General features: G+C 37.8%; 1 protein-coding gene across 6 annotated transcripts in view; it reads right to left on the bottom strand.

The window, feature by feature from the left end:
• The window catches only part of MAGI2 (membrane associated guanylate kinase, WW and PDZ domain containing 2), a 1,016,953-nt gene extending 999,542 nt beyond the window's left edge, over window positions 1-17,411 (bottom strand). For 2 of the 6 annotated variants that reach the window (XM_045578504.1, XM_045578505.1), the window contains exon 1: window positions 16,799-17,411. In XM_045578504.1, the coding sequence (XP_045434460.1) occupies window positions 16,799-17,099 (301 nt within the window). In that variant the 5' untranslated portion in view covers window positions 17,100-17,411. The remainder of the gene's footprint in view (window positions 1-16,798) is intronic. The other 4 variants (XM_036429599.2, XM_045578508.1, XM_045578507.1 and 1 more) reach the window with 3 other exon arrangements.

The raw sequence follows: 17,411 nt of genomic DNA, 5'->3' as shown, positions 1-17,411 counted from the left end.
AAAGCTTCAAAACTAAGGACAATGGGAAATAAGCAAATTATCAATCATATTGATGGCAAAACCAGTTCAAAGACCATCACTCCCAATAGCCTAGATAAGAGGACTAAATATTTGAAAAAAGATTACGTGAAAAAAAGCTTTCTTGAAATTATTGTGTTGGACCAAGAGGATAGCAACAGAAAGAGCCTGAAGGTGTAACGTGTAACGTGTAACGCGGTGGGCAAGAGCTGACAGCAGAATTACATGGGGTAAGGTTCACATTGCCTCTGTCAGGACATGCTGCAGCAGACAGAGGGGTGTATGCAAAAGGCAATGGGGAAGCTAGAGTATCTTTGAAGAACATATGAAATCCCTATTAGAAAATCAGCATCTGGATTCCTGACATAACAGAAGACACAAAGTGGCATATTTAAAAGAACTGGAATAACAAGTATTCTTTCTTTTATTCTTGTTCCTCCTCTTTCCTTGCCTGGATCTCTGAAGAGACAGGAACATTCCAGAACAAATGCATATTTCAAATAATAATAATAATACTTTAAGTGAAATGAGTCTAATAATGGATGAGGTAGGTAATAATCACACTGCCAAAAATCTACCACAGCATAATATACAAAGCTGTAAATACATTCAGAAAGAAATTATTTCAAATGTTTTAAAATATTTTAAAGGGTATAATTATAGGCAAAAATGGCTATACTTATGTTTGTTAATTGTGGATAGAGGTTAATTTATTATTAACTCAATTGGATCGTGGCATTCCCAGATATTTGGTCAATCTCTGACTGTATCTGTGAAGGTCTTTGGATGGGATTAACATTTAAATTAATAGATTGAGTAAAGCAAGTGGGTTGCCTTAATGTAGGTATGCCTCATCCAATCAGCTGGAGGTCTGAACAGAACAAAAATGCTGACCTTCACCCAAGAGAGGGAGATTTCTTCCTGCCTGACTGCCTTTAAATTGGCACATCAAGTTTTTCCTCCTTTGACAAACTGAAATATTGGCTCTTCTTGGGCCTTACTACTGCTGTCCTTTGGACTAGATCTATACCATCGGCTCTCCTGAGTCTTCAGTTTGCTGACTTACTTGGCATATCTTGGGACTTGTCAGCTCCATAATCATGTGAGCCAATTCCTTATAATAAATCAATCAATCTATCTATATCTCTCTCTGGAGAACCTTGACTAATACAATGTGTTTCAAATAAATCAAGTATTATAGGGAAAGATGACCTTTATCATTCAATCAGTCAACAAATGTTTTCTAAACATTATACACATTTTCAGGCAACATTCCAGGTACTTCAGAAATATGTAAAAATCAGATGCTCTCCCTACCCTTGATGAATTCCAGATCTACTACAAGTAGCATAGTTGATAACTTTATTGGCAGGACATTGTTATTGCAAATGAAAATGAGTTAATGTTTTGTTGTGATATTAGGAAACAGGAGAATCTGGATTTGATTCTTACATACCAATTCTGCATAAAATAAATGGACTTGAAATATTGGAATGTATATGCAATTCTTTTTAACATCTAACAAAATTATATAACACACAGTTCAAAATATTTCATACTTCATTTCTGGACCTTGAACTAGAGAAGCTACTACAAGAAATCATTAAAATTCTGCGTGTTCATAAATATGCTTGTTACAACCACTGCCATATGGAAACATTTGAGTAATGTTACATGTTAGAGGAAGGCAATTCATCGCACACCTAGTTTAAGTGAAGAATTTCTAGTACAACTTAGGGAAGAGTTTGCATTTTCAGGGTTTACTCCAAACCTAGTCAATAATTTCACAGTAATGGCCAGTTTAGTCTCAAAATGGTGCCTCACAGAATCAAAAAGTGAGGTACTGTTTAGTTTCTGCAACCTTTTGATTAGGGCTAAAAACATATAGCAAATAAAGGCAGCACTGCTGAAGACAGAGTTCTCATTAAAGACAGGCATTCCTCAAATTCCATTCTTGGCCTCTTCTCAGTCTTGATTCTCTCCTTAAGGGAACCATAGCCCCTTGAAGGGCTACAATTACCAGTGTTAAAAGAATATCACTCAACTGTCCAATAGGCAGCTCCAATGATTCGGTGAGTTCTAGATGTATGTGAACAACCTTTGAATATCCAAAGCCTGCCATCTTCCAGTCACCAGAAACATACTGTATTCCCCAGCACTCATTTTTCTCCACTCACTCTGTTCTTTAAGTAATATCAACAGAAGCAAAATAAACTTTAAAATCTGATAAAAATAAAATATAGACCATTTTAGAACTAAATTCTGTTAACTCACTATCTCTAACTCCAACGCCCAGTCTAAATTATTTAAATAAAAAAAGATCAGTGACAAATATCTCATAAATATAGTCATATTACTTATTCACTAAGAGCCAAAATATACTGAAAGTATCCCGCTGCTTCTTCTGCAGTTGTCAAAGGCAGTGATTTTTAATTTCTATAACAGCCTAAAGCCATTTCTCTATAGATTAAATTTTAATTTCTGCTTAATGGGGTCTTCATCTGCTCCACACACCCACTCCCGTGTCAGAAACCTCAGTGATATCTTTCATTCGTGCCTCCCCTTCACTACTAGAGTTGAATATAAATTTATATGTATCTTGTCTGTAAGGTATCTTGTATCTCTCAAGTCTCTGTCCCTTCATTCCCACCACAGATACCAGACCTTAGGGCTTTCTATAAGTTTCTTCTCCACTCAAACCCAATTTCCTTCCTGTCCTCCTTCCTCTCCCACCAAAAAAACAGAAAAAAAAAAGAACAGAAATCATTTTGATTATGCGTCCCCCTTGTTCAAGCACCATCAGTATATCGTCAAATAATACCCAAACTCTTTAGATTTTTCATTTAAGGTTTTCATTTCATCCATGATACCATTCCAAGTTTCCTTCCTGGAAAACATCTTCAGTGGCTTCTAGGGGTATTCAGGTCTCCCCTTTCTCTGGCATCACTGATTTGTATTTAGCTTTCCACACAGGAGGGTCAGTTTCACCTCTTCCATCTCTCCTCCTGAACTCCCCGAGTCACCCCCCTCTCCCACAATTTTCCATCGCTAAGCAATAACATTTCTGACTAAACCGCACTAAAAGTTTTAAAAATATATTTTCACATGAATTATCTGTTTTTATTCTAACAACCACTCTGTAACATATGAGTAGACTACGGCTCAGATAAAGTTAATCCTCCCACAAGGAAGTGATAGCAATGAGATTGGACCGGAATCTGTAAATCCTTGTACTCTTATATACAGTCTTTATATTCTATATACTCCTCTGCTTCTTCCTTCCCCTTCTGTGTGCTCTAGAAGCAGTAGATTTCTTTCTGCACCATCCCATTAAAACTCATCATTTTAAGGTTAGCTTTGTACATGATTGCTCCTCCTTCTATTCTGTATTCTTGGGAGATAGGATCTGACCTGACCCTTTTTATTTATTCCTAGGACTTGGCTTTAGCAAAACACAAAACAAATGTAATTATTATATTGAAAGAATAAAATATATTTATGTGGCAAATATAGAAAATGCAGGTAAAGGCTTTTCCATAACATACACACACACACACACACACACACACACACACACCACACACCACACACCTCTATCTTTCTTAGTCATGCATCCCAAGTTTAGAGCATTCCATTTACTCTTTATTACTAAGCAAGCCTCTTGAAGGAGTAGAATGCAGATGCTATTTCCACTTTCTTGTTTCTTGTATACTCTTCAACCCTGTGATCTCTGGCTTTTCTGCACCATCCATTCCAATGAAATGGCACCAAACAAAGGTAACCTCCATTTTTGCCCAATACAATGAAATATTATAGATGTCTTCTTTCTAACCATTTCTACTGTATTTTGAAGGGCTGACCACTCACTAATATTAAGACTGCTCTATTAATAGTTTTAGCTTTCTTCCTGGGTTCCCACGACTTCTTCCCAAAGGTAGAGGCCACAGCATTACTTTGTTCTTTTTGCCTTTACATTTTCTCTTTGGATTTCTCATTCCCTAACCTGAACAATAAGCCCCAACCACTCTTGTGAATTTGAGACTGGCACATTCAGATGCCCACCACTTACATTCTTTCCAGGTAACATAATATATATATATCTCCCAAATGAAATTACCTTCTACCTAAATCTGCTCCTTAGTTTTCCTGGTCCCTATCCAATCATGTGTACTGATACTAATTTCACCTACATATTTCTTGACTCCATGGTTTCTTTTCCATTGTTACCATCATTGTATATAGTTCAAGACCTTAAAACCTCTCTCTTCTCTGGATAGCTCGGTAGCCTCCTAACTGGTCTAACTGCCTGTTTCTTTCACCCCCTTTAAGTCTCTTTATTGTCCACATGTGTTCCATTAAATGTTGTCTACATTTCCCCTCACTTGGAAAACTATGAACAAACATGACTTTTTCAATTCTGTCCTCAAAACCTTTCAAACAAGGAGAGACAAGCAAGTATAGTGATTAAGAACATTAATTGGGTTTGAATTCTGGCTCTGCTAGTTATTATGTAGGCTTTGTGCACATTTTTTTTTAAACTCTCCGGATTCCGGTTTTCTTGTCTGCAAAGTGAGATTAATGATAGTGCCTACCTTGTAGAATAATCTGATTAAATAAATTAACATTTATCTGAAGTGTTTTGAACACTGCCTGACATACAGTAAGCACTTCACAAATGGTTATTGATGATAATAAGAACAATAATAACAATATTTAGTGGCTAACCCTTCAGTCGCAACCCATAGATTGAAAACTGCTAGCAGGGTTGCCTAATACCATCAGAAAACAGAAAACACAGATATTTACATTATGATTCATAACAGTAGCAAAATTACAGTTATGAAGTAGCAATGAAAATAATTTTATGGTTGGGGGTCACCACAACATGAGGAGCAGTATTAAAGGTTTGCGGCTTTAGAGAGATTGAGAACCACTGTGCTAGAGAATAGGAAATAAATAAATAAATAAATAAATAAATAAATAAATAAGTTGAATAATAAATAAATGAATTCTAGCTCCAAAAAAATGGAATTGGAACATTTTTGATGAGTCAGTTTATAATTACATTAGAAGCCCAGTGCACAAAATTTGTGCACAGGATGGTGGTCCCCTTAGCCCACCTGCACCCTCTCACAATCTAGGACTGCTGGATCCTAACCACTCGCCTGCCTGCCTGTCTGGTCTCCCTTAACTACTTGCCTGGCTGCCTCATCACCCCTAACCTCTCTGCCTGCCTGCTTCATCACCCCAACCCCTTTGCCTACCTGTCTGATAACCCCTAACCACTCGCCTGCCTGCCTTATTGCCCCTAACTGCTTGCCTGCCTGCCTGATCGCCTCTAACTGCCTCTGCCTCAGCCCCCACCACCGTGGTGTTGTCTGGAAGGATGTCTGGAATTTCCTTCAGCATCTGGTCTAATTAGCATATTATGCTTTTATTATTATAGATACACCCCTGGATCAATGGCACAGACATTTGTAAGCACTATATATTATAATTCAAAAAAATATTTCAAGTTTGTGTTGGCATGCGTTGTGGGTATATTTTTTTTAGCTGATTTTATTTCTTATGTTCTATTTTGGATAATGTCAAAATGAATTTGTGTTCCTACATATTTTACTTAAAAATGATTAAATTTTTTCTGGAATTTAAAACAGAAGTCCAATCAGAGCAATACTGAATGAGGTAGTAGAGACATATCTAGAATTTAACCAATTCTATGCAAGAGAAAATACATCTTGATTTACTCTCTAAAAAGATATTTCTTTTTGAAAGATGTTCACCAATGTTCTCCAAAACAATAAGCTAGGAATGAAATACATATGATTATACCATTTTACAATTGTATCAATCAGAATATTTTGCTGCAAAACAATAGAAAATCCAAGTAAATGGATTAAACTATCAATAACAATAAGTCCTGAAATAGGGCTAGTTCTGGGTTCATTTTAACAATTCACCAAGTGGCCACTTTTTTTTTTAATCCCTCTGTCCTGGTCTTCTCCACCTATTGGCCAGCTTTCCTCATGATCACAGATGGTTATACAGGTATCCTCCACTTTTCAAAAGTTTGTATTATGCCACCTCACTTTTAGGAAAGGCTCAGAGTAGTTTCCGCTTTCACTACCAGAATGAAATCCAAAGAGGATTTTCACTTTTACTAAAAAAAGGTGAAAAGCAAAAATAAAGTCCCACGGTTTGTTTTCCAGCCAGCTGTTACAGAGGCAGCCTGCACCGGAGCAGCGAGAGTGGCACCACCAAGCTCCTTCCCTGGGAACTACACTCAGCATCTCAGCATCCAGACACCACCACTTTGAACTGTGTTTGTGAGCATCTGTGCTTTAACTCAATTTATTTTGTGCATCCATTTGTAAGATGCGTCCTAAGGTATCAGAAAAGGCTAAGAGAGCTCCTAAGGATGTCACACTTGGCATGAAAACAGGACATCATTAAGTGCTGCAATCATGATGAACAAAATAGTGTGCATGCATTTGAACTTTTGGTCTGAGAACACTCAAAAAAAATTCCCTATGAATTAATATAATTGCTTCTTAATTTTACACCATTTTTGGCTTACAAAGTTTTCACAGAAACCCTCTACTTTCAGATAGTGGGGGAAACCCCGTAATTGCTCCAGGAATCACTGCCATGTGCAGTAACTTTCACAGACAGAATAGATATGTTTGGAATCTTATTTCAAGAACTAAAAAAATTCCCAGGAAGTCCTCAAAGGGCTTCACATTACTTTTATTTCTTGGAACTAGGCTCTAAGACATTTCCTAAAACAATCACTGGCAAAGAGATGGAATTACCTTGCTTGGTTTAGACTAGTCTAAGTTCATCCCCTTGGGAGGAGGCCAACCTGATATGGAACACATGGCATAGCAGCACATCAACATGTGGATACTTGAACACAACTGGCATTCTGCAGGGAGGAGGAGGAGGAGCAGTGCATTCCAGGTCGCAACCAACAACATCTCTAATAACTCGGTGGTTCTCTAAACTCTCTCTGAAAGCATATTCAACTGAAGCAAAGCTTCTCCTTCGTCCATTGTAAGAGAATCAGTTTCTCTAAGGATGAAAGTTGCCAAATGCTCTTCACACTGGATAATGAAGATTTTTCCAATTAATTTTAAAAGGAAGACTTGAGGTGAGAATATAAAAGGGCACTTTCTTGATTCATACAAGAGGCTACCACATCCTTTGGACTATCAAAGACATCATTAATTTTACAGAGTTTTTATTAGGTTGTACGGTATATATGTACTTTACAAATTCATATACAGTGTTATCCCATAGCAAATTAATTTGAAATATGCAAAATGGCTTTAAATTTAAAGCATTAATATAAGTTAAAAATATTATGTTCTCCATTTCATAAAAAAAAAATCTTAGGTTCCAAGCTAATTAAATGTAGCTTTTTCTTGACATTTTAAATTTCTCAGTAAATAACACCAGTACCTGCATTTTAGCTAAACGATTAGAAGTTAGGTATTATTTACAGTCATGAGCTGCGTAATGACAGGAATATATTCTGATAAATGCATTGTTAGGCAATTTCACCATTGTGTGAATGCTATGGAGTGCACTTACACACACCTAAATGGTTTGGCCCAGCACTCTAATTGTATGTGCTATACTTTTACATGATTGGCAGCACAGTTGGTTTTCTTACACCAGCATCACTACGAACATGTGAGTAATATTTTGCACTATAGCATGATGGCAGCTATGACCTCACTAGGCGATAAAAACTTTTCAGCCCTACTATAACCTTATGAGAACACCGTCGTATGTGCCCTCCATCATTAATGAAACATGATGCTGTGGCACATGACTGTGGCTTACTTTTAAATAAATACTTATTTTGAATTGCAATATACCATATATTCACAGCATGCTGGTACTGGTTCTCTCACCCTACACCGAGACATCTAAATCAATAAAAGTTTAAACCACTCTGCAAATGTGTTATCAAGTTCATGAATAAGCATGTCCCCTATCTCTGCTCCTTCTTTGGTTACATTTAACATTAGGGCATTTCCTAGTTATTATGTAGTTATTATGTAGTCCACATTTCCTAGTTTTTATTTTATTTGGTATTGCAAATAAAAATAACCAAAACCCAAACTACTAAATCTGACTTCTTATTTTCACTTCTTAACAACTAATATCTATAAAATAAATAAATCATCTGGGTTACTTGATTTCATTATGTCCTTATGGTCTCTCATTAGAGCTAATAAGTGTTAAAATACCACTCACATTTGAAAATTAATAGACTATCAAAAAACTTTTTAGCTAGATTTGTCACACATGGAATATTTTATGTAATTCTTTCCCTAAAATATGATTGCTCCTTCACATGCATAAATGCCTTTCTGGGACTACTGATTTAAAAAACTGGCATTGAGACTTTGTGCTGGAGTATGTGTTCCATGTGTACTAAAAAGCAGAAGACATGTGATGATAGAATGACTCTTCACCCTGAATTGAAGAAAAGGAAAGCATAGGTACTCCAACCAGAAGAGATCCAGCTATAGCAAATGCTTCAGAAGAAATGCTGAGAAAGAAGTTTTCAGTCTTTTAACTGCAGATGGGTAAGAAGACTCTGATAACAGTCTGCGCTTCCAGATGAGGACCAACTTCTTTCTGTCTCTTTAGACCCCAGTCCTAACACCAACAACATGGCCGCCCACAATGTACCTGGACTTGCTAGAAAGGTAAGGTTACAGTAACTCATGTTTAAGTGCTTTTGCAAATAAGTCAAGACCTTAGGAGCTTTTAGTGACCCTTTCAGATAAAATTCCAGATATTTTTAAAATAAACGTCATCTAATCAAGAGTTGCTTTAATATCCTTACGTCACAGACTGTAAAGAAAGGGAGATTGGGGTCATCTGTGGACTGGTAAGAATGTCCTACAGATGCAACTTGGACATTTCATATCTCTGAAGTTTGTTCGTGCTTGCAATCCAGATAACCAGATTTTGACAAGCTAAAGTATGTTGATAGGTTAATATGTGTTTAAACACATCCTTGTATTAATATATACTCTAAATATGTACCTTCCAGTGTACAGCAATACAAGCTACCAGGATAAGCAAAACCGCTCACCTGCAAAATAAAAAATAATTCTAAAGAATATAAATAATTGTGTGTTTTTTTTACACTTGGGATTCTTACTCAGACATTCTCTATGATCTAAGTGATGACTTAAAATAAAAATAGGTTTTATGCTACTCATAATCCATTTAAACTAATTCATTTCAACATTTGAAAAACTCATTTTAAGAAACTTCTTTAAACACAATGTAATAAGTTGGTAAAATATATATTGTGTGTGTTTTTTACTTTAAAAAGTTTGATTTGTCCTACTTCATTTCATAGTCACTTAATAAAATCCATCATTACTTATGAAAAAAATCTCTGATTCCATGTGCATGGGTTTCACTAAAGATAGTTAAGAAGTTCAAAACTATTTTCCCACAAATGTCATTAGAAAAATTAATATCTTCCATATAGCTTTAATTTTAGACTATAAAGGATTAGTTTTCTTCTATCACATGTTTGTTTTGAGCTATTATTGGATATATAATGACTGTCATGGTTTTGACAATGATATCTTTTTTCAAGTAAACCAAAGTAACTGAAAATGACAAGACTTGACATGAATTTATTACAAGGAGAAATGTTTTCCAAAGTTGAACAAGCCATAAAATTATTTCAAATATTAAAAGAAATGTAATCATTCATTTAAAATATCCACTCATGGGCCTACTAGATCCTTGAAAGTAAATTCATTGGATACATTTGAATTAATATTCAATCAGGTGTCAAAAAAGGAAACATTTCTGTTTCTTCTAGGCTATATAAGCCAGTTAACACTGTATATTAAAGTTAACAATTTTTTAAGTGTTTTAAAAAATTAATCTTCAAATAAAGTCTTTTATAAAAGTTGGTAACGTCAATAAAATTCAATAATGGAAGCAATTACTAATTATCTGTGATGATATAACGGATACATATCCCTGTACAAATATTTCATTATAATTTAACAGACACATATCCATCTATGCAAGTATTCTGTAATTATAAAACATCAGTAAATTATCTTTATTACACTAATTATAATTTACTTTTATTCTAGAGGAAATACCCCATCATCCTTACTGGGAACAAAAAAAAAAGGGGGAAGCTGGGAATGGAATGGAATAAATAATAATAGTAATTTTAAAAGTCACAATACTAAGAAAATTTAAAGACCCTGTCTCATACTTATTATGATAAATAGATTATAGCTAAGAAATATTTTAAAAATTAATATTGGACACTGGAACTTCAAGGTGGAGGTTTCTCTTATATTATATTCTAAAATAGAATTAATTCCACTAAAATGCCAAAGTCACCAGGGGACTGGTAGTAGATATATTGTTGGTTGCTTCTTCTTGAAAGTGTTAATATAGAGAATTATTTATGTTGAGCTATTGTTATTCTCACAAATGCAGAGTAAACTTCTAGATGAATTTTTATGTACTTTTCTCTATTGTACATTGTTGGCTGTACTTATGAATTGTTTTGTTATTGCTTTTATTTGTGAGATACTTGATTTCTAGCTGAGAAGTAAAAGTTCTGTCTTAAAATATAATACTGGCATCTAGATATAGTCACATGTAAAAAGTATAAATAAATTCATAAACTTAAAATTAGTGAATTCTTAAAGAATTTATATGCTCATGGCGCCTTGAATAAATGATTCACCAACTGTTTAGGAGAAAAGATATAGGTTCAAAGGGAATAAATTACTAGGTAAAAATAAATTATGGCTAAAGTATAAAATGGCAAATCTTTTCCATAAAAGCAGCATCATTGGGAGTGATTTTTAAAAGGTAAAAATATGTTCCATTCCACTTGCATTACTCTCCATATTAATGCTTTTCAAAGTAAAGCATTTATTTTACTTTATAGAAAAACTTCCAGAATATTTTACTTGCAAATTACTCATACTATTAATTAGTCAACCATTTTCATAGTTGTCAGGGTGGCTTCAATTAAGAGTAAAACATCTTGAATGTTGAGAACATTTCATCATGTCACTCACTCAAAATAACCAAAAGTTCAGAATAACATTTATTAACATTTACATAATGCTTATATTTTGCCAGACACTACATCATTTAAATGCATAACTTACTTAATATTCTCAAGTTACTGTTACTACCCCAGGCTAGATAACTTGCTTCTATAGCCAATCCTCAGTGGTATACTGAGTATTCAAACCTAGACAGTCTGCTTGGGAGACGGTGCATTTACCCCCTAATCTATACCATCTCCAGAGGCATAATTCAGGCTGGGTCTACAATTCTTTTGAATACCATTGTTTTCAAGCAGTCAGGGTTATCAAATGTGAATTGTTTTTACTCATTATGAAAGTGAGTTTCAAGCAACTGAAAGAAAACCGAGCATAATAAAGATGTCAAAAGATTGTATAGTATAAAATATTGTATAGTATAGTTAAGAGCAGAGATGATGGCACTTAAATAACTTTAGCTGTGGTTTCATCCTGAGATGACTCTCAGTCTAAACAAACACGTAAAAGAGCCAACAGTCATTTTAACATTCAAGGTCATATCATTTAAATTACGTACACATACTGAAAAACTACAATAGCACGCCCCACAAATTATGCCCAAAGACAACCGTCTCATTAAGCTCGTTCTAAGACATTAAAGATAATTTATTCTAAAATAATTAACTAATCAAATTGTTCAACCAACTTTATTATTGGTCAATAAAATTCACAGACCTTAAATTTCTATGCAGAAATCAATCTTTACTGGAGAAATTTTTACATAATTTATTTTTATCTTTCCAAATAAAACGTAGAGTGGTTTAACTGTATGATTCTAGCCTGATGGCAGTCAAAAATAAAGTATCACAATAAATGTAGATCTATTTTCCTTTGAAGGCATCTTTAAAAGGAGCAATCAGAGGGAGAGCAATGTACATCTTCTCCAGAGCTTCAAAAGCTTTATTCGGCCTGTTTTCCACATGAGAAGAATTAGAGAACTTTTTGCCTTTTATTCTCCACTGTGAGAACCTAAATGGGCCAATAAGTCCAGGTTATGTATGTCCCCATGTGGTAGATGCAGTAGCAGCCATAGTGTAAGGAATGTAGGCCACAGTAATCTGTGTAGCTGACTTCTGTGAACTCTAGTGGCAAATTTAAGAAGAAGAAAGGGAGAGGGGGAAAAAAGAGAAAGAGAAAAAGAGAAACCTTTAGCACTTCAGCTAAACCTCAAAATCACTCAAAAAAATTTCCTTCAACTGAGTCTGCTGCATTAATGAGATTGCAGAAAAGAATTGCTGATGTAGAATGAAATAATTTGGTGAGGAGCTTTACTATTATAAACTAAAAAGCCATAGTTTATAAAAATAATTGGATGTGACAATAAATGCTATTTTTTTACATGACTCATCAGTTGGGATTAAAAGAAGCTTAAATTAAAATGGAGTCCTCTGAATTTAATTAAATGTTTTTAAAAATGTTTTAAAGACACTTAAATAATGTATAAAAGCTACATCTATTTTGTCTAGTACAACTTTTTAAAACTTATGGTAATTTAAAATTATGAAAACTCTAATATAAAATTAGCCAAAAGTAAATAAAACTTGAGTAAACAATGCAATTTTATCTAGTGCATGTTTTATCAATATTCTTGTTATTCAAATGTCTCCTTTTCTTTCAAAATCTGCTTATTTTAACTGATTTTGCATGTAGTTTTATATTACCCAAGGTCGGAATGAATATTCAAAAAACAATCATCTCATTATTATTAAAGCAATCATCTCATTATTATCTAAAAAATACAACTACTAAACAAATAGTCAAACTTTTCAGCTATACTAGTTTATTGGCCCTCTAAAAATAAGTCTACTGAACCAAAAGTTCTTACATATTTTTTCAGCAAGTGAAATATGTAGTGAAACCCATCACAAATGCACTCTATCTAAAGTGCTGAAAATTTTGCTTTGCCTACAATGGTAAGTAAAATAAATATTTATAATTTGATAAAGGAAAGTATTATTTCAACAATAAACAGTGATTATGAATCATCACATTTATAAGAATACTAGTGCCCAGTGCATGAATTCACACACATTGAAAAGAAATTAGAGTATTTTAATATTGCTATTCACCCTTTCTCTATAATAGAAGTGTCAACCAAATTCATGATCTACAGTGACAGATGGAAACCCACGTGTGCAATCGACAACAGCGAGAGCTTCAATAGTATGTACAGTATTGCACGTGCACAAGGCAACTTAGCCATTTATAGATATAAAGTAAACTTGTTTAATTAGAACTGCTTTCTGATTTAGCTAAACTTTTTCCAGGCCAGGGAAGCACCCCAGTTTTTCTTTCAAGTAATTGTTAGCAACACAGCAGTAAATATCAACAGGAAGCAGATTATTATTGTTGATCACCCAGGGAGAACAAAGGGTAAAATATTTAACTGCAGCAGTGTTTGACTATATTCTGCACAGTAAAAAGTCATTTTCAAGGTTCACCATTTCTTACTTCTTTTCAGTTGGGTCAAGTTTCTAAACTTTCTAAATCTCTGTTTTTCCAGCTAATGAAAAGAAAATAGAGTTCTACTGAGTCTCCTATCTACCTATTCCAGGACTTCTGTGAGGATCAAATGAAATGAGGCATGAGAAAATGCTTCATACCCTGTTTCCCTGAAAATAAGACAATGCCTTATATTAATTTTTTCTCCCAAAGTTGCGCTAGGTCTTATTTTCGGAGGATGTCTTATTTTCAGGGAAACAAGGTAGACATTTAGTTAAAGTGAAAAATGTTTGCGCCTGGCTATATAGCAAGTCAAGTTCTGAGCTGAAGAAACTGCAAGGAGGCTAGTTGCTAAGGAGAGGAAGCCAGGAATTGCTAAGTCATGTCATTACCCAGGCGGACACTTAGCATATTAGCCATACACACACACACACACACACACACACACACACACACACTAGAGGATTATATTTTCCACAAAAGCTAAAAGAAGCCCAGCCAGTGTTGCTTGGTGGTTAAGTGTTGACCTATGAACCAGGAGTTCAAGATTTGATTCCTGGTCAGGGCATCTGACTGAATTGGGAGTTCACTCCCCTCTTGGGGTGTGCAGGAAGCAGCTGATCAATGATTCTCTTATCATTGATGTTTCTATCTCTCACTCTCCCTTCCTTTCTGAAATCAATCAATCAAAAATATTATAAAACCCTTTTTAAAGCTAGTACTGACTCAGGAGGTGAAATAGGCTCCTGTAAGGCTCTGTGAATATCATTACCATCATCAATCGTCAATGATCCAATGAGGACTGGAACTGTGGGTTCATACATAATAAAAATAACTTTTCCCCTAAAGTCCCTTTATATGCATAGGTTCCAAGGAGTTCCAAAAACAATAATCATACAAACAAATGATGCAGAAGTTAAGTGATCAGAGACTATCTAGGATGGAATCATGGCAAGATTTAAATGCTAACTAGCCCAGGTCCCCATCTTTCACAGGAATTCGCAGGAATACTAGTGACCAGGGCACAAATTCATATGGTCACTTTGGGCTCTTCATAAACACTCACATTGATGCAGGTTTCATGAATTTATAACATAGCCCACAGAGGTTTGGAAAGCTCTGTTAGAAAAAATCATCTTCTTTATTAAGATAAAGATGCTTTTTCCTTTATAAAAATATCCCATAGATCCATCTTAGTTTTGTCCTGTGGAGTATTGCAGGATAGTTAAAATTCCTTTTCTTACCTGATAGTTTTTATACCCTTACTTTTAGAAGTTAAGTCTTTCCGTTGGATTTTAAAGACGTGATCTACAATACCCAAATAATCTTCCTTTTTTTTCTGGCCACATTCTTGCTGCGAGAGTTACATTTTGCCAAGGTCCATCTCAAAAGGATAAATGCAACATTAAAATGTGGTCATCACTGCAGACTTCAACAGGACAATCACCTCCCTCATTAGCAGACTATCATTAGTCAAATTTAAAAATGCATTAACTTTTGCAACAACTTCCTACTACAAATGCCAAGCTTGTTGCCAACAAAACCATGGTCATTGATTATGTAGTGGATTTCCTGGACTCACACCAGAACTTATATATCTATTGCTATAAAATAGAATTATGCCATCAAATATGTTAACATGAATCCCTACATTTGAGGCTTGTGCGTGACATCTTGAAAAATACAAAAATGCTCTATTTGCCTTCCTACCTAACTCATACTCTTCAGTTTCACAATTTGAGCAATGTTGACCTTCAGGTCACTGTTTGCATTAGCCTTTCTCAAGTCATCATCTATGAATACTCAAGAATCTCCAATGAAAACATTTTCTTGTATGGCAATTTACGCTGAAGAAATTTCACCTGAGACGTCACTGCTTTTCACTTGTTTGCTTTTAAAACTGGTTTTATAGAGAACATCTCCCAAGAGTGTGTCCTGATAGTTAATCTTAAAGTAAGATTAAGTGGTTGTTCAAAACACAGGCTATGATGATAAGTTCAATTCCATCCCTGAGGCAGGACAAACAATGTAACCCCACCAGGAAACCCGTATATTGCTAAGAATATGCGCATATCCACACGTGGAAAACCAAGGTACACTGCTTTATTCCAGTTAGAGTTGTCCTCTTTGCAAGAAACTTTTACCTCACCCTTCCTTCCCTCTTTCAAGACCGCATTATCTTTCAGGCAAGGACATTTAATTAGTGAGCGTTCTGTTAGATCTCAGGCTCTATACGTGCCCATCACAGCCTTCCATTTAAAGGATGCTCATCTATGGGGCAGGCCTGAGCTTTCCCATCCAGCTCCTACTCAAACAGGACCCCGTCTCCCCGGTCCAATGCCAAAGGAGAGTGCTTCCACTCCAACAGGACAATCCCGAATGAGTAAATCACATTCCGGGGACCGTTTCTCTCCTCCAGACACCCCAACACTATAACTCCTTCCCAGCGCCGCGCCCTCCCTGCTCCCCTGCCCCGGGGCCAGCGCGGGGTGCGCCGGGTTAGTCAGTGCGCACGTGACGCGCGGTGCCCACATGACAGGGCCGCGGGCGGGGGAGGGGGTCGGAGCCGGGAAGCAGGGGGAAAAGTTAAGGAAGACAGATCAAAGCGTCCAGAGCGGTCCGTCCCCTCCGTTCTCGGCCAAGGAGCGGCTCAGGGCTCCCTAGGGGACGGCTGCGGACCCAGGCACCCAGGGTCCAGCTTCCCAAATTGGGGGGAGGAGGAAGGAGGGGCAGATGTCGGGCATAGTTCTCTTCTCTCCCCGCCACCTCCTGCTCCTCTCCGCCCAGCTGGGGATGCTGTGCACCCCGAAGTTGCTCCTTCCGTCCCTTTCTCCCTCCTTCTTAGGTCCCCTACTTTCTTGGTCCTCCCTTCCTCCCTTCCCTCCCTGCCCGGAAAGCTCTCCATCCCCTGCGGGCGATACTACTGACGCACATGGAATATCTGCCCCGGGAGCCTGCCCGCATCTCCGAGGTCAGACGCCGGGCCGGGCACCTTCCCCGGGGCAGGCTGGAACTGCGCAAACAAAGTTGTGCGCCGAAACCTGCCCTCCCTCCCTCCCGAGGAGCCTCCCCCCGCCCCCCGCCCCTCGCCCCCCAAATCCGAACCCTGCGCCCAGCTCCCCGGCTCCACCGGGACAGCCCGGACCTCAGGCAACAAACACACCCCCTTGCCCCGCGGGAGCCCCCGTGCGCCCCGGCCCCGCGCTCACCTTGCCGGACGCACTTGAGCCGCAGCGGGTCCTTGCAGTGCCTGATGACGGCCAGCACGTCCCTGATGGTGAGCCCCGCCACCGGGGTCTCGTTCACCTCCAGCAGCAGCTCCTCCGCCACCAGCTTGCTGCCGCTCTCGTAGGCCACCTGGCCGGGCTTCACCTCCCCCAGGTAGGGGAACTGCCCGTTCTCCGCGCCCCCCTTCAGCTCGAAGCCCAGCTGGCCCTCCGGGTTCCTGCCAATGACACTCTCATGGACTTTGCTGGTCCAGTGGCTTTTCTTTTTCAAGCTTTTGGACATGGCAGTGGGGCGAGTGGCCGCGGCTCCTGGGGGGGGGGACGAGGGGGTTCGGACCGCCGGGGGCAGGCTAGGGGTGTCGGCGGCGGGGAGAGGATGAGGATGCAGGAGCCGGGGGGAAGGGGGAGGGAGCCAGAGGTGAGCCGAGCGGACTTTGCTGTCCTCCCACCTCTGCTCGGTGGCGCTCTCCCGCTTCTTGGGATGGAGCGCGGACGCGGACGGGGAGGAGGGAGGGGCGGCCGGGCAGAGGTGGGAGCGCCGCGGAGGGGGTGCTGTCCCTGGGATGACACTCGGGGCTGTGGCCCCGCGGAGAGG

The sequence above is a fragment of the Pipistrellus kuhlii genome, unplaced genomic scaffold, assembly GCF_014108245.1.
Source record: "Pipistrellus kuhlii isolate mPipKuh1 unplaced genomic scaffold, mPipKuh1.p scaffold_m20_p_10, whole genome shotgun sequence".
Lineage (NCBI taxonomy): Eukaryota > Metazoa > Chordata > Mammalia > Chiroptera > Vespertilionidae > Pipistrellus > Pipistrellus kuhlii.
This window is presented reverse-complemented; position numbering and strand designations above follow the sequence as displayed.